Here is an 18,131-nt window from a genome sequence, read left to right as displayed (position 1 = left end):
CTTGATAAGATTACCCAGAAAAGTTGTGCAGTCTCTGGACATTTTCAAACATTGATGGAAAAAGGCCCTGAGCAACTTGATCAGGTTTGGACCTAGCCCTGCTTTGGGCAGAAGCTTGAGCTGGAGACTTCCAGAGGTCCCTCCCTTCCAGCTGGATTTGTTCTGTGATTCTCTTTTAAGGCTCTGGGAATCTGATGGCAGTAGGCTGCTGAATGTAGGGGCTCCTGCCCTTCAGCAATTCGACCTGCACTCTGTGATCTGCACTCAGTAGGCACAGGCTGTACCTTTTTTAGGCTGAAATCTTATCATCCTGACTCATATCTGAAGTGACAGTGCTTGTAAAAGCAAGCCCTGGCCATGAGGTAGGATCTGACATCAGAGGAGTTCCAGCATTCACGTGAGCAGTGATCTCCTCCTCCATCCCCCAAGCACTGCTCTTGCTTGTCAGGGCTCTTCCTTTTAAACTTTGTCCTCCTGGTGGTGAATGACCTGACAAATGAGTGATGGTCCCTGTGAATTTCAATATTTTTGGTCTCTTGTCCCGTGTCTAACTCCTTGGCAGGTTTCTGCTTGCTGTAGCAGAAAATTTGGGCAGAATGGAAGAAGGAGTTGCACTCAGTGGAGCTCTCTGTGCTCTGAGAGTGGTTTATAATGCAGGGGGCACTGAGTAACAGGAACAGCAATGTGGAACTGCCACTTAGATATGGCAGGTAACACTGGAAATGGTTCTCATTTTCTGTCCTTTGAAACACAGGTGATAAATAAATAAATAGAAGCACTGATTCTGTGAGGTGTCCCTTGTGTGTTTTAACTAGAAGCAGCTGCCATTGTCCTACTTCTAAAGAAAACATGCAGGTGTACAAGCATGTGAATGTGAATTAAAAGAAGAATAAATCTTCCTTTCTTCTGGCTTAACAGCCTATATCAATTTTAATCCTGCTATCAATTTTAATCCTCCATATTTTTGCTGGTGTAATTTCCTTTACTGCTTATTTGTTAAATAACTGAGTGCAGTTGCTCCTGAGGTCTGTTACATTAACACTTCCAGTTTTCTCAGCTTACCCTAGCAAAATAAGAAAAACAACCAAAACAAACAAACAACACCACCTCCCAACATTATTTACTCAAATTCACTACTGGTTAACATCCTGATATGATATACTGAGTCTGTTAATGAGACATGTTAAATTTATGGTTGTAAAAAACTCCTTTTGTTTAGGTTTCTTTATCACCTTGCTTTAATCCCAGTGATAAGAAATAAATTCTTTCGTCTAGAGTCACATCTCATATGTAGAAATACCAGAGGTGATAAAAATTTAATGAAAGAATTTTTAATATAAGCCAACAGGCTGAGATAAAAATTGCCTTGCAGCAAAGAAGAAAAAAGAGTTATAAAACATCATTTGAATTCTTCCAATGTGCTTATCTATCAACAGTGCCTAATACTTAAAGCAAATGTAGGACTATAAAAACCTGTAACTGCTTGAGATACTTCCCTTCTAGCAGATTTTTGAGCCTTGGTCTTGAGATATATTTGTGATTTATCTGAGCAATTCCAAGTTATTGAGGGGACAACTTCTTTTTTTGTTGGACCACACTGTTCATTTGTTCTCATTTTTAATATTCCCATTAGGTGCATCTGCACTTAAACCAAAACAAAAACTGTCTTGTGGATTCTAGAAATTGTTTGAAATTCAATTTTACCTAGAAAGAGACCTTTGTGTGCTTGGGGACTAAAAGGAAGGATTTTTGCTGTACAGGTGGAGTTTACTGGGGTGTGAATGCCAGAGAAGAATGCTGATGCCTTGTTTGATGACAGGATGGTGCTGGGTAGGTCTCTAAACAGGGATGTGTTCCTTCAGTTCAGTCAAAGAGAAATTTACCTGTCAGGACATGCCTCAAAAAGTGTATGATATTTTTGAAGGGAGGAAAAAGGGCCATTTTCAATAATGGATGAAGCTGTGACAAGAGAAGTTTAAGAACATCCCATAAATGAATTTAGTATAGGAGCTAAAGGAAAGTTAATCCCTACACCATGGAACTTGCAAATGTTACACAGAATCATAGAGTGGAAAGGACATTTAAGATCATCGTGTCCAACTGGTAACCCAGCAGTGGCACAGCCACCACTAAACCATGTCCCTGAGTGCCACCTCTACAGAGCTGTTAAACACCTCCAGGGTTGGTGACTCCACCCTTCCCTTGGGCTGGACAGCCCTGTCAGTGGGGAGCATTTTCCTGACATCCAGTTGAAACCTTCCCTGGCACAGCTTGAGGCCATCTCCTGTTGTCAGTTACTGGGAGAAGAGTCCAGTTCCCACCTCGCTTCAGGACTTCTCACAGAGCCTGATCAAGTCAGGCTGGAACTCCATCAGTTCTGCAGGGGGCTGTGGGTGCTCCAGCCTGTGCCTGCTGACAGCCAGGTGTGACACACTGGGAAGTTGCATCCATTCCTTCCCCCAGGTGTGATACTTTTCCTCTCAGTCCCACACCTCAATTCCTTACACAGAAGAACAGTGAACTCTTCACTTCAGAGATGACATTAGCATTCTCCTTTTGTTCTTGCAAAGGATGTAATGTCACAGAGACACTGTTAAATTACACAAACTTCCATTTCACAGACTCCCACCGTGGCATGTGGGAGGCTGACTGCTGAGGATGGGCAGAGGCTCAGGAACCCCTCACCCTGAGTATTGCTCACGTCCTGGTGTGTCATGTCACAGCCTGAGGAGCTCCTGAGCTGACAGCCCTGTGTGATGTGTTGTGCTAAAAGTCCTGAACACATAATGCTGCTTTTGTTAAGGCTGAAGAAGAACATTTGCAATATTGACTTTTGCCTATTGCTGTTTATGCTGTGGGCTAGAAATGTCTGCATTTTCATGCAGGATTTGAAGAGAAAATTGGGTTTACTTCCCTGTTTTTCTTAATCTCTTTGCAGGCATAAACAGAACCCTGCCTCACTCTGAACAATATTCAGGGCATAAGAAAAGTTTTCACTGACATTAAAGAAAACAGTGGAGGCACTGCTTAAGCCAGCTTCTTTTTCAAAACAATGCTGTTTTGCTCATAGAGGTGTTCACTGAAAGAAGTCTTCAGCATTTCTGGTCTGGTTTAACTGGCTGTAGCAAACATTCTCTTCTTCAAAATACCCGTGGGAGCATCAGTAAGCTTTTTTCATGGGCAGTGCTTACAGACCTAGGCTTTATTAATGTAATGAAGACCAATTACATTAATGTAATAAAGACCAATTTTTTTGTTGTCTGACAATCATTACAGCTATTACTCATTGTGAATTAATCCCTCAGCCAGGCCTTTCATTTAGGTCTTAGCTGACTTCTTGAAAGGTGGAGTTCTCCTCAGAAAAAAATGAAGGATGTAAACATTATTCTGCCACTGACAGAATCTGGATATTTTTCTTTTCCAGGAGAATTGTTTGGCAAGTGGATCACAGTTGCAACTAACTTGTATCAGAATTAGGAGCACTGAAAAAAATCTGCACTGAACTTCTTAAAAGCAATTAATGAAAAAACAAATTATGATTTCAGTCCTGTAGTAAATAATTTAGTAACTCCTTGAAGCTGAAGGAAAAGAGATGGAAGAAAATTAGGAGTCAGATTGTCAGGTGATGTAAACTGATCTCTCCACTAACCTAATCTCTTTCAAAAAGAAAAGGAAGTATCAGGGAGAAAAATCAACTATAACTAGCAGAGGATCTGGCCCACAGTTATTTATTGTAAAGATCTGTTAAATGCCAGCCTCTGATGTATCAAAATTACCTGTTTAGGCTTAGCACGCTTTCCTTCTGAAAGAAAAACCATTTGCTTAACCAACAAGATGCCAATAAAAAATAGAATTACAGAAAAGTTAATTAATGAGACAATTCTAATACATCCTGTTTTGTTTCTTGGCAACAGAAAGCGTGTGACAGTCAATTGTCTGCCAAATATTTTATCTTCATGTTATCCATTTGTGATCCGTTGCCTGGCGCCTGAATTAAAGCCAAGTCAGGGGAAAGCAATCAGTATCAGCAGGTTTCCAAGCTACCTTGGATCCTGGAAAAGCAGAGGGAGCTTACATGTTTTTGTGGTTTTACAAAGACTTAGCTTAGCTTAGGGAATGGCAAATTAAGTAAATCTTGAAATGAAGTGTAATGGGAGGCTGCCATTTTAATCTGGAAACTCTTTAAAGCTCAGTGCATCCCAGCTGGAATATCTGTATTTCTAACAAGCACAGATTGAAATCCCAGTAGAATTGACTCAGTCTCCTTCCTTCCTGCATGGATATGTTGGGGAGTGTGCAGTTTGCCCCTTCTCTTTGCCTTCTGATAATGACTGTGAGGACAAGGGTGCCTGGGCTTTTTCATCAGGGCTGTCGCTGCCTCAATGTGTGACCTCGGAAAGTAACTTGGCGTCTGTACGGGTGGAATTTTTAAAACGAGCTGCCTAAAATTAGGCATCTAAAAATAAACAGCTTGTATTCATGCAGATGTGAAGCCTTGTTTCGGATCATTTTGCTGGAAAAAATTAGCTCCTATGTTTGTTTACCTGTAAAACTGAGCGGTGTTGAGGGACTTGATAAAATATTGTAGAATCTTTGAGCAGAAGAATAGTGTAGAGGATTTTTTTCCTTCTTTTTCCCAAGGATATAAGTATTTTGGCCTCAACCTAATCAAATCAAAACAAAAGCTCTCTTGGAAGCATTTCTTCTGACAGCACTGGAATACAGGATGGAGCTCACTACTTCAGAGTGTAGATTAATAAAAAGCAGGGATGTATTCCAAAAGGAATTAGAAAAAAATGTGGAAAATAGGTGCATTAGTAGCTATTAAACTCTGATCTGGAGGCAGTCTAAAGCTAAATCAGCATTTTGCTGCAGTGGGAGAGGGAATCTAGAAAGATCTCTGAGTATTTGCCCTGGTTTTAAAGTTTTTTCCCTTAAGCACTTCCTGTTGCAGGTTTTAGATCTTTGTTTATGCCTTAACTAATTAAAATACGGTACGAGTTAATTAATGTTTTTAAAACATTGAGACCATCAAATGAAATGAATAGGCAAGAATTTCAAATGATGGCTGAAGGGGGAGGGAGGGTCTTTCCCTTGCTACAGAGATTCAGTGTTCTGCCCTTGGCCCAAATCTCTCTCATAATGAATTTATCTACAGGCTGCTGCACTGGATTCTGGAGATGTCTGGTATGAGTAGCTCTGGGTTAATATGGGCTTCCTTTTAAAACCCTGTGACAGTTTACAAAATGCTCTGGGATACCCTAGGATGAAAGGTACATAAATGCATGTAAAATGCTATAATTAGGATGCAATTAGAAATGCACAAGAAAGGAGTGTTTGCTTGGCTGCACTTTATGTGTCTGTAAAGTTTCGTTTTTCTGGAGCACAGGAGACAAGGCACAATACTTGTTCTAAGCAGTTACACTTGAAAATAATTGCTGTGTGCCAGCTCTGAGAAGTTATTGTAAATTGTTTTCTGCTGCAAGGCAGAGACAGTGAAACTGATGTAATAATTTCAAAGAACAGGGCAAAAAATCTGGAGGAATCACCCCTGGAAACTGTAAATGAAAAGAATTGCCAGCAATCAGGAGTGTCAGCCTGTGTTGTGAGGAAAATCGTTTGCTGAAATAGTGAGGAAGAGTCTGCTTGTAATTTTGCTCCTGTGGTGTGTTGGTAGTGGCACTGTCCCTTATGAGCCAGCTGTGGTGAAAAGGCTGTGGCACCCACAGGGACTGTGCAGGGGCATTTTCCATTATATGGGACTTGAAGTGAGATAAAATAAAAAGATCAGCAATGAGGGAACAGGCTAAGTTCATTTCCTTTGGTAAGAGCATACTGGTATCCTTTAAAATCTGAAGTTTTTTGGTTTTTTTCTTTCTGGGGTTTGTTTTTTTTGATAAATAATTTTCTTCAAACATGAGGTGTGATGACTGGACCTTTGGGTTGGGATTCATGAGACCTTGATTCAGTTTCTAAGCTGGGCACAGAGATTTGTTGTCCTGGAAAGATCACTCAGTTTGCCCAGTGTTTTCCTCATCTGTGGTATGGAAAGACTATCTCTACAGGGATAAAATCTTCCAGGGAGCAGGCTGAGCTAAGGTGGTCCAATGTCATCTAGGAAGAAATTCTTTTGAAACTTGGAAAAACTGGGATGCCTTGCCTGTCTCCCACTGGATGCCATGAGAATGTGCTGATTCATGGATTTGTGGTTTTCTCAAGTGGCTGATAAAATTCTTGATTAGTAGGTTAGTCATAGACTACCAACCAGCAGGTTACTACCCTGCTAGCAGGTAGTTTATGAATGTGGGAGCTTCTGTTTGGGTTATGTGAAGACTGCAGGGAGAAATTAGGGTGATTAAAAAAAGGAATATTGTACGAATGAACCTTTAAATTCAAGAAATGTCAGTCAGATGGTTGGTTTGTGTGATGGAGTTGTAGAGAACACTGTTGTCTTTTTGTTTTTCTGGCAACAGGGTAGTTCTGTGTATCCCTTGCAGCACGGGGATTGATTACTTCAGTCACTTTGTAGGAATTACAATAAGCCTGAGAACTGTGTAGGATGGAATAAGCTAAATCCAATGAAATTGCTGGAGAACTAACAGCCAGAAAGTCTCAGCTGAGCTTTAATAGCCAACAAAAACATCTCTGCTGAGCATAATACACTGCAGTATTTCCAAGTCTTGTCACTTGGCACGATTTATGTGGCTTTTTTTTTCTTTTCATGAGAACAACATGCAGTGTTTATGGCAGCACACTGGCAGATTTCAAACACTCTGAAATTCCTGGAGACTGGACCTTCAGCTTTGGGAAACTGAAGGTCCTGAGGAGGGACTCAGAACTTGTACAACAAGAAGTGATGGTGGTGTACAAAGCTGCAAGGTATGATTGGTTAACTGAACATAAATGAAAGTGAAAATGCAATAATCTGTATTACAGAGGTGATGTTTTGTACATAAACAGCCAAACAGATGACTTGTATTTATACCTGTCTTGAATATAATGTCTAATGTTGTAGGTACTAATAACAGCCAGCTACTGAGAGTGTGATGGCTTGTACAAAATGGAGATGTGAATTGAATCATTCTCATCTTCCTTCTTCACCTCTTCACCTAAACAAAAAGTACATAAATGGGGTTAACAGAAGAAACCACACTGGTGAACTTGAGGAACTTGTCTCCTTATTTCTGAGCCAATGGAGCTCCTTTTCACCATTTTGTCTGGGACAGAAACACAATGTGCAGTTGTATCTAGGAGCAGAGTAAATAAAATAAATAAATTCCAGTGGTCAGCACTTCTTGGGAATATAGTACTTAAATTTTTTGTCTGTAGAACAAGAATAATTGTATCTGCTTAACACGTCAGAGGATTAGTAATGGTAATTAAAGTGTGGAGTGCTTTGATTATTAAAAAGAAGAATGGGGATGGAAAGAAAGCAGTGTTTCTGATGAGTTATTCATTTTCAGTCAGGCATGTTAAAGTCCAAATGGAGTAAACACCCTGTCCTGCTCTCCACTTAATTTGGCAGCAAATAAAATTTATAAAACCACAGGAGAACAATGTCAGGCTGAGAATAAAGGTAGAGAGACCGGGTTCTGTGCCTGTGTTTACATTTGTCTGTATCTGAATGACTGTATTTTTAACAAGTGGCTGAGATGGCAATTCATTGTGGGAAAAATTAAGTCAGGAGTCCAGGAAATTCAGGATTTAGTGTCTAAAGGAGGGAATAAAAGTACCTGGCCAAAATTTGGTCATATTTAGCTGTTCCCAACCAAGAAGCCAAAAGTTTTTACGTGTTTCTGGCATCTTTTCATTCATGTTTAGAGGAGAAGTGGTAATTTTTTTGTCACCTGAAGTGAAATCTCAGTAATAAAATGGGATTCTTTTTTCAGCAGCATCTCTCAGTCCGTAATAATATACAGAGAAGAGTAAGTGTGTTCTAGAGAGGGCTTCAGGTTGCAAGTTGTCAGTTTCAGCCCCTTGTGCTTGGCTGCTTTTCAGTCAAATTTCCTATGATTAGGGTTAAACAACTTCTCTTTCAGTCTTCCCTCTCTCCTCCTTCCAGGGGAACAGATCTTCAAGGTTCTAACCATTAGTATGGGTACAGGGGAGAAAGAGTGAGAGAGGAGAAAGTGCAGCTCAGGAGGTGAGAGCAGAAATTCAGAAAGAATCTGAAGCAGTTAAAGGAGACAGCTTAAGGGTTCTGTGGATGATTTAATGGACATGGAAAGGAACTGGGAAAGCAGACAAATGGAAAGGAACTGGAAGTAATTCTGGGGATGGTATTGCCAAGAGGATGTTACAAGGAGGTAGGGCAAACCCGATGGTGCTGAGGATGTTGGACGCAAATCAATCAGAACAAAAAGATTCATTAATTCAGCAGCTCCAGGAACAGTTTGTCTCTGGGTATGTGCAACTGCGTAGAAGGAAATGCCTGGAAGTCTGCACTTACAGTCAGCCTGATTGCCTCTGCTGGGAGGGGTGTTGTGGGAGCAGGGAAGATGCCTGGGACTTCAGTTTTCCCTGTTCTAAGTGCGTGTGAAAATGGGTAGCAGTGTTTCTTTCACAGGCTCTTCCTCCTTTGTTTAGGTGCAATATAGCCATAAAACAGCAGCAGTGGAGTGGAGATGAGATGCAGAGTAAAACAGACAGAGAACAGTCCCAGGACAAAATCACCTCTGATTGCAGTCAACCTTGAAGGCTGCTGGTTAGGATCTTTTTGTATGAAAAAGAAAGTTATCAATAATATCAGCTGATTTGAGATGGTCAGAGCAATAAGTCATGTCTTTGTTTGAAAGACAGCATACCAAGGTCTCGATTAGTAATGGAATAATATCCAGAGGAAAATACTCACTCTTCCTTTAAACTGTTTGGGAACACAGACACACCTATTCTGCCTGGGCCACTCCCTTTCATACTGTTCAACCCAGGAAATAGTAGGAGTGGAGCCACAGAGTGAGCCACCTCTGGAGGCTCTCACTTGTTCCTGCAGCTTGCCATCTGTCTCTGTGAGGCTGTAGCTTTTGGGGTGCAGGAACCACTGCCTGAGAGCACAAATGGAACTGGAAATACATCAGAGCTCTGCAAACGGCAAAGGTTTGTCCTGGACTGTTGCTCTGTGTCAATCTCTAATGGTAAATGACAGGTTAAGCCACCACAGGACATTGGTTCTTGGATTTACAGAGGGAAATCAGGCTGAGGAACTTCTGTTGGAGTGGAATTGAGATCTTTCTGATAAGAAAAGCGGTTTCTTTATTTTGGTTTGTTTTTCTTTACTGATTTAAGAGTTAAGCACCTCCCCAGCCCGGTGTGCTTTATGAACAGTGGACTTTGTTACTTGGCTGAACAGTGTGTGCATGTACCCATGTGCTGCTCCTCTGGAATGGATATCTGAGCAGAGGGAGCAGAGCACAACTCAGTGGAATTACACAGGCTTTTTATCCAGCTCTGATTCCCTGTGTATTTTTGTAAGAGATAATTCACTGCTGTCTTTTGAAGTTTACCACTTTCTAGCTAAAGATGATGACAGCATGCTGGTGCTGTGGGGTGAGTTCTGTAAAAAGGGGTTTTAGAGTTCTGTAGTGGCAGGTGGCATAAGAGTTCAGAGTATTGCTAATTGATGCTTTGAAAGAAAAGCTGATAACGTGTCAGTGTTAGGTGCTTCTGAGGGCAGATTTCTTTGGTGTTTAACCTCAGGAAGCCCTGTGCAATCTGTGAGTTACTGGCTGAGCACACCTACAAGTTCTTGTCTGTCCTGCAGCCACCTGTCAGTGCTGCTGTCCCTGCGCAGCAGGCAGGAGGGGTGGCTCTTCAGTGCCTCTTGCAGGTGTGTGCTGCCTTTGCCTGGTTCAGGGATGACTGTGCAGCACTGGGTGCCCACCTGTAGCACCCTGCAACGAGGTGAGACTCCAGGCACTTCTCTCCTACACACCTAAAGCACATTGAGCACAGTTTTGGTGGTGTGTGCTGCAGAGTGAATACTCTCTGCATCCAAGAGGCATGCAAATCTTAGTTTGCTTAGTAAATATTCCTCTTTTTTTATACCACAGTCTCAGATAAAGGAGGGGGAAGAGGCATAAGTATAAAAAGATATATTTTGCTTTCTTAGGAACTCAAGTGTGGGTAGTTGCTTTCTCTGCTATGCTTGGACAAATAAACCCTTGGGGTGCCCATTTGATTTCAGGGGTTAGAGGCAGAAGAAATAAAGTCCTGGTTTCTTCTTTCCATTGTCTAATCCAGTATTTGCCTCTTAAAAACAGATATCATCTACCCCTGTGGGTCTGGAGATTAAAAAATGTACAGGTAGACATATTGAAGAACTGTGTATGCCTGTCTATGAAAAGTGTCCCCAAAACCCCAACAAAACAACAGAAAAATGCAACTCAAATTTTCTACCAACTGTAACAACAAAAAATTATTTTTTCATCCATTACTAGTTAGTCTTTGTAGGCCAAGCACCTAACCTAGTGTTGATGTAGATATAGCAGTTTTATTTCTGTTCATTCTCTCAATGTGGGCTGAATTAGGTGTGAAAAATTCCTTTTTCCATCTTTATTTCTTTCCTAATTTGTTTTTAAAATACTATTTTTAATTTATTTTTAATACAAATTAATCTCCACAGTGTAGCATTTGGTTAAAATCAGCAGTTTCTGTGTATTCATAGATGTGGCACTTGGGGCCATGGTTAGTGCTGGGTTAACAGTTGGACCCCATGATCCTGGAGGTCCTTCCCACCCTAAATGATTCTGTGTTTCTCTGGCTCTGTGATATTGCTGTGATGTGGGAACCCCCACATCATGATGTGAATTTAACCAAATGAACATGTGATCCCCTGGTCCTGTGGGGGTTCATTGTGGTGAGGTTAGGCTCAATCTCTGGTTTTCTCTCCCTGGCCAGGTACACTGAGAACTGGGAAGACCTTGCTTGAACTTCTGCCTGCTTTGGTTGGTGCTGGTGATCTGCTGGGTGGGGATGGAACTCTCTTCTCTCTGCTGGGTCCTAGTAGATAAATTCATGATTGCCACCCTGAGAAAGCAGAGAGGAGACAATTGATCCTTCTCCCTGCTGCTCTGTAGGTGTTTGCACTTTCTCTTCCCTACTGTCAGTAGGGGACTGAAGCTCTCTTGAAATCTAATATATAGAGAGAGAACTGCTTGTCATTTCATTGAAGTTGATAATGAAAACAGGTTGCTTACTTTGACTTCTATTTTTAATCAGTTTCACAAGCTGGCTTTTCTCATTCTAGAGAAATGATTCCCTGATTCTCTTTGTCAGCTGTCCATGTCGAGGTGGAAGGCTTGACCTCATTCTGATGATTGCCCAGTAAGCAGCAGGAAAACTGAACTCTCTGTGCTTGCTCAGAATCAATTAACTGACTCCAGGAATAGTACTGTGAGGATCTGGATTTCAAAGAAAGCATAAATGTTGGGGGAAACTCAATAACCATCAGAAAACCACTACAAAACAGTGCATTATCTTCTAATTCATTCATAGTTAAAGAGGAAATAACTGGGAGCTGCCAACTAGTTTCAGTCTGAAAATATGCACAACATATGTTTATAACATAAGGTTTTCTACTGATAAATGCTGTTGTGATCAGCACCTGTTTTAACTGATTCATCTGAAAATTTTGCTTAGTGCTGCTTAAAAAAAGTTCATCAATCAGTTTTTGTTCACACAACCTGACAGGTTGGCTGGTTTGCCTACTTTCTTTAAATATTTTTGTTATTGCTTAGCTCTTCTTAATTGCAGAACTATTTCTCAATCAAACCAAGGCAAAATCTGACAAAAAAAAAAATTGAAGATGCCTGGAGAGTGTTAAAACCAGAAGGGATTTTGAAGCTGAACTGCATAGAAAAAGGATTTTTTCTTTTGGTCATTGATTTGTGTCAGTGGTAAATCTGTGTATTAAACAAATACCACAGTGGTAACGTCAACACAAATAAAAGGAAACTTCAGTTTTGCTCTAGGCTGAGGGAGTGTTTACACTTTAAAAAACCCAAACCAACTACCCTCCTAGTATGTACTATTAATAGTTGTTTACATTCTACAGAAACTGAAGAATCAGGCATCTCATTCAGTTACTTTCAGGCATGAAGTAACTGTCTAGATGCAATATTTAATGTATTTTTAATATCAGGAAGTATGGAGACTCCCTAGTGTTGGCTAAGAATGAGCAGAAATCCTCCCTCAAAGATGGCCAGGGCCATCTTGACTTTATATTATGTTCTAGTTACAGTTAATTTAAAATTAATTGAAATCCTGCACTTGTGTCTGAGGTTCAGCTGCTGGAAAAATGATTTTACTTAGTAGCCCATGACACATAAGACCTTAAAAATACCCACCTTAATTTATGGTGTTTGGTCCTGCAGTGGAAGGATAAGATCAAGAAATTCTTGCTGAAGAAGTACTGCAGTAAATCATTGCTGCAAATACACTGTGGTAAATATCAGTCAGGCAGTCAAAATAGTGGTCTTCAATTCTCTGGGGGTGCTCCATTTGGCTCATTCACCATTCCAGTAATTTATGATATCACTGGAATGATTTTTCCCACTATTGTAAGACCTTATTTCCTACTTCCTCCTGCAGAACTGCAGCTTGCTAGATTGTGAGTGCCCTCCACTACCACTGCAAGATCAGGGCTCTTGATTTAGTGCTATCTTTGAATAACTCTCAAAGGATTTGATAGGCACAGCTTCACAACCCTGCACATGTCAGGGAAATATCCCAGGACATGGCTTGCTCTGTGTGGAGTGGCACAGGTAAAGAACAAACCCAGCTGTACCTGTCATCAGATCAAGAGCATGTTTCTCCTTTTCAGTGCAGTGCCAGCTCTGGAAGTTTGCTGTGTTTCTCTGACTGCTGCTTTTCCTGGTGGTGCCAGATTACAGCTCTTGCTTGAGGAGACTCCACTAAACTATCAGTAAAATACAAGCAAGTGTTTGTGTAGCTATGAAATGCCCAAGGGGATTAAAACCTCTCTTTATCAAATACTAGTTGGCATAGGCTGTATGTTATTTCCTGCCATTAATAAATGGAAACAAATTCCAAGTGTTTTTTTCTGTCCCATCATTGTATTTTCAGATGTGTCCTTGCCTCAGTTTTGCCTGTAAAGAATGTGATCCCTGTGAGAGAAGTGGGCTGCTCACAGAGTGATAATTTTGCTTAACTGACAGTTTCTTCATTTTTAACAGGGCTCTTGATCACTTGTGTGTGTGTGCAGCTGATTTCACCAGAAGATAGTGCTGACCACAAGAGGAAGGGTTCAACAGTGCAGTAGGATTTATTTAATTAGAAAACAAAGGTTAGCCAACACAGCATATTTAAAGCTGCTTTTATGAGGAATGTTGGCAGTGGATGAGCTGATCTGATGTCATTTCTGGCATCCTGCAGCAGTGCCATACTTTCCACTATATAGGAAGGTAACCTCCTATTCTTAGTTGTGATGGACATTGACAAAAAGTTCCTACTGTCTTCTGGTAGGGGCTTAAATTAGTCTTAATAGTACAAAGAAGGACTCTCTTTTAGAGCTTCACTGATGCTACAAGAGGGCAGTGTGGCTGCAGGAATTCTCCTTTTAGAGTTATGCCATGCTCTGAGAATGGCTTTGATGGTGGAGAATTTGGGAATTGGATGCAGCAAGAGAAATATTTAATTCTTCTGATCATGTGTGTTGGTGCTACATCTACAGCATAAGATCAGTGTTAGGAGACAATGGGTAAAGTTAAATTAACATGTTCAGGAAGCCCTGCAGTGATCTAGAGAAGACTTTCTTCTGGCATAATTCTTTACTCAAATTCAGCATTTTAGTAAAGTTACCATTATGTTTCTGTAATTGTGTGACATGTCAGAAGAGACTAGAATGATACCCAGTTTATTTCAATACATAACAAGAGGAGTGGTGCTTTCTTTGATGTCCTGCTTGTAACACGTCACTCTCTACAAAGGTACAGGAAATAAACTGAGGAATGAAAGATCTCTGAGGTTTCAACTTTGATCTTTGCTTCCCAACATATTTCTGTCTCTGTTACTATGAAGTCTGCATTGTGAAGAGGATGTTACAAGGAGTTTCTTCTCTCAGCTAGAAGAAAAATGTCAAAGTTCAAGAAAGGAAAAGTAAAGAAAAGAGTATGATTAAAGGAATTGCATTAATCTTGAAAGTCTTTGCTCTGTTTAAATAAAAGACACCTAAACATTGCTGAGGAGTAAGAAAAAAACTGCCAGCTTCTGCCAGGATCCTTTTGGCTAATTGTTCCCTAGAGTGCCTTAGGCACCTCTTTGACTTCAAGCATAGAGCTCAGCCCCACAGAAGCCTGGGATTATTTATAAACTTGGGGATAGACAAGCACTGGGATTGTGTTGTTGAGTTGATCGTGCAGAGTCCTGAGGGTGCAGCAGTTTTTGTATTTATATTTCAGATTGCTTTCACTGTACCTTGCCTGTGAAATGGCATCAGTTGTCAGCAATTACACTTGGCTTTTTTTGTATGTGTAAGGAAAAAGGATTGGCTTTGCTGTAAGAATCCATAGTACACTGTTCTTGATATTGTAGATCAATAGATTAGCCTTGTGCTGCCAGGAAATAAAATGCTGAGCCATCTCATCTTCTAATAATGCAATAGATAGATCCATTAATGCACACACTGTTATTTTATGTCTGAAAATAGATGTGAACAGAGATTTTTTTCCATGACTATCCTGAAATAAAGATTGGAATTGATAAAATAAGGTAAATCTCCTTTGGTTGAATCAGGCCTTTTGTCATAACCTAACTCTTCCACTCATTGTGACCACAGTAACAGTGGTTCTGCTTGTTTGGGGAGGAATAACTAAAAATGGAATTTTCAGATGGGAGAAGATGTACAGAATTAACTCTTTGCCTTTCTTGAGAACTTGGTTTTCTGTGGAAATTCAGCACTTTTAGTGTTAAATAAGGAATACAGTCTATTGGAAAATCATTGAGAAATACAAATGAAGTTGGGAGGTAATGATGATCAAGGAGAAGCACTCAGCTGTGCTTTACATGACCTCTTTTTTAATGCTGACCAGTCACTCCCTAGTGTTATTATCTGTGGTACTTCTATAGTTTCCATTATCACAGGATCTGAAAACTTCAGTCTTTAATGTACCTATTGTTACAAATCCCTTGTGAGGGGAAAGTGATAGGGGGAAATACAATGAAAGAGATTAAGGGAATGGCTCAGGGATGAACAGCAAGTCTGTGGGAGTGCAGAGACAGCATATTTCCCAAATCCTGTGTTAAGGCTTCCAGAGGTGGTAGAATAGCTGACATTATTAGGGCTTTTTTCCCTAATGTCACTTAAATATTTAATTTACTGATTGATTTTTCTATGTACTGTTTGTACCATTTCAGCCCAGCTCATAATTTCACATGAAGGTAGATGGCTGGTGTTGCTCTCCTGTGTCCAAGAGAAAGATCATTAGATGTAATCTCAAGCATATTGTTTGGATATTTTTGTTTGTTTAATCTTTCTGCTTGCTGCTTCACTGAAGGATAAACTTGGTGGTTGTTGGGGACTGGGGAAGTGAGTCAGATTCAGTTTCTGAGCAGAGAGCAAAGGGAAAAGCATTCCCAAGAGCTTGTTATGCTGCCTGTCCAGCTTTTCAATGCTCTGCAAAGCTGGGCTTTTGTTACCAAAGGCTCATGTGCCATGAAGTTATCATACATAGTTGATAACAGGAAGCAGAGCACAATGCTTTAATTCAGCTGAAAGATTTTGCAAATGTCATCAGTTGGGAAAGGAAATTGTCACAGTGTGGTCTTAGTTAAGTCTGAGATAGAAATGCAGTTGTGTTTTCTCTTGCATTTTTTGTAGGTTACAAATTGTAACAGGAGAATAAAGGGCAAAGGGATGTTTCATGTATGTTTTGGAATGAATACCAAGGAACCAGTACATAAAATAACATTTGCTTTCTGATTTCCAGGTTAGTTTAACAGGAGGGCTTGTGCATGCAGATCTTGCTGTTGATGTATAAAACAGGTCTGATTTTCAGTGTGCCACCTGCAGAGATCCCCAGGTGGTTTTTCAAAGAGTAGAAGTTTGTACAGTGATACAAATGCAGCTACACCCTATTCAGACTTGATCTTGATGCTGTCCTTTCACACAGACATTGACAGACTTCATGGGCTGGACAGACTTTGTGGCAGTTCTTGAATTTGCATGAGTGTGCTGCTGAAAGAGGCATTTGATGGAGTTTGGCTAATGATTACTTAAAGGTCAGTCATAAAAGCAGTGGAAAAAAATGTCATGTGGCAGCTTGATAAGAAGCCTGTATGGGACACTCATGCTTAATTGTGTTGCTCAGCTGAGTTATAACACAGATGCTTTTACCTTTGATACCACTTTAACCTGAGCTAGCCCTTTTTAGCCCTTTCAGTTAGTCACTTTTTTTTTGTCAGTACAGAGAAACCTTGTGGCTTTGTGGTCTTTCTGTTCCTCCAGCTTACCTTAGAGAACCTTGTGTGGGCTTAAACCAACTTGGTAGAGATCTGTGGCTTGTATAATTCCCACCTCTGCAGGTTCTTCATAGCCTTCCTCACAATAAAAGATACCAAAGCCCCATAGCTGGTTTTTTAGCTATATCTTATGCTTTTCTAGACAGTAAACTGTTGAAGTAATATTAAATATTAGTAACTAGGAAGAAATATTTAATATTAGTAACTAGGCTTTTCAATCTGTTGTGAATAAAATTTGCATCTAGATCTCTCTTTGAAGTGTCTGCTTAGTAGCACCAGTGCTTTATGTGCCCATCAGCAGTATTGTGTGAGCTCTGCTAAACATTTTTTCATGAGTGGATATGGTGTCAGTGAGGAAGCAGGACAGAAAACAAGTGTAGTGTACCTGGAGCATTGAGGAGCGCTTGTTCTTCACTGCTCATCACCACCTGAGTCCAGAGAGTTCAGCCAAAGCCATTCTGCAGTGTTTAGCTGGGCAGATGACAGTGACATTGGTGTGATTGGTGGTGGATTTCCTCAGAGGAGCAGAACACACAGGTATGTGTGGCCTCTGCAGCTGTCTGACTGCTGAGTCAGCTCTTGTGAGTTTCCTTCTCAGCCAGGATAACAACAAGATTAGATGGGCCTCATGGTCCAGTGAGTGAGCTGAGGAAATACCCTGCTCCTTTTGCTCCTGGCTGTGGTGCCTTCGTTCTTCTAAAATGCAGTGTGCTGGAAGTTTCCAGAAAACACAGTGGTGTTTGTACCTGGGCTCTGCTGGGCTTCTGAGTAGATGGACAGCACTGAGAAGTGGGGCATGGCAGTATGTGATGAGCTGGTGGTGTTCTCATAGCAGTGGACATGCCTGCTTGCAGGAGTTTCCTGGAGTCAGAGCATTCCGTGGGTTAGGTTTGGGCTGGGGGAACCATTGATGGCCCTCTAGTAAAACCTTTCTGCAGTGAGCAGGGACATCTTGCACTAGACCAGGTTGCTCAGAGCCTGATCCAACCTGGCCTGGAATGTTTCCAGGGATGGGACATCCACCACCTCTGGGCAGCCTGTGTTTCACCACCCTCATTGGGTGCACTTCATCCCACTGTCCATGTCCTTGGGGAAAACACTCATCAGTACAAAAATAACACATTTTAGTTGTGGTGGTAATTCTGTTTCTGGGTTTAAGCTAGGGGAATAATTTAATATCTCTCTGACCTGAGCATAATCCCCTCAAAATTTCCTCTTGTGCAGCAAGGGAATGGATTTTGTTTCCATTTGAAAATAATTTCTGTAAACTATTGGAATAAAATAGCTGAGATACTTTTTAAGGGCTAAAACATGATTACTTCAAAAGCCACAAAATAGCTTTGCACTACCGGTTTTTAAAGCTCAGCAAATGTTATGTAGTACCTGAATTATTAATGGAGATAAATTGGAAGAGGAAAATCTCTTATCAGCCTTAAACAAGCAGTAGTTGGTTGACTTTGCAGAGAGAAGCAGCTCTTGCTGAAGCCATGAGTGAGCAGGTCCTGGGTGAGGAGCCCTATGGGGTGAAGAGCTTCTATCAGTGTGCCCAGAAGATGACTGCCTGTTTTGGACACTTAGGTAAAGAAACTAAGATGTGCATGTGTGTTTTCTGGTCTTCATTATGTGGATGAAGTTTACAGTAAATAGCTGAGTGTTTG

At 40.8% G+C, this 18,131-nt stretch overlaps 1 protein-coding gene across 4 annotated transcripts in view; it reads left to right on the top strand.

The window, feature by feature from the left end:
- ABLIM1 (actin binding LIM protein 1) overlaps positions 1 to 18,131 on the top strand; it is a 192,467-nt gene that overhangs the window by 38,032 nt on the left and 136,304 nt on the right. Inside the window, exons 1-2 of one of the 4 annotated variants that reach the window (XM_059852007.1) lie at positions 8,970 to 9,093; positions 17,937 to 18,051. The exons of 1 other annotated variant lie outside the window; for it this stretch is intronic. In XM_059852007.1, coding sequence (XP_059707990.1) covers positions 17,961 to 18,051 — 91 coding nt within the window. In that variant the 5' untranslated portion in view covers positions 8,970 to 9,093; positions 17,937 to 17,960. Of the gene's footprint in view, positions 1 to 8,926; positions 9,094 to 17,936; positions 18,052 to 18,131 lie in introns of those variants that run through there. 2 more of the 4 variants (XM_059852008.1, XM_059852011.1) reach the window with 2 other exon arrangements.

The sequence above is a fragment of the Haemorhous mexicanus genome, chromosome 7, assembly GCF_027477595.1.
Source record: "Haemorhous mexicanus isolate bHaeMex1 chromosome 7, bHaeMex1.pri, whole genome shotgun sequence".
In the NCBI taxonomy this organism is placed as follows: domain Eukaryota; kingdom Metazoa; phylum Chordata; class Aves; order Passeriformes; family Fringillidae; genus Haemorhous; species Haemorhous mexicanus.
The sequence above is the reverse complement of the archived record's forward strand: the minus strand, read 5'-3'. Positions and strand labels throughout refer to the sequence as shown.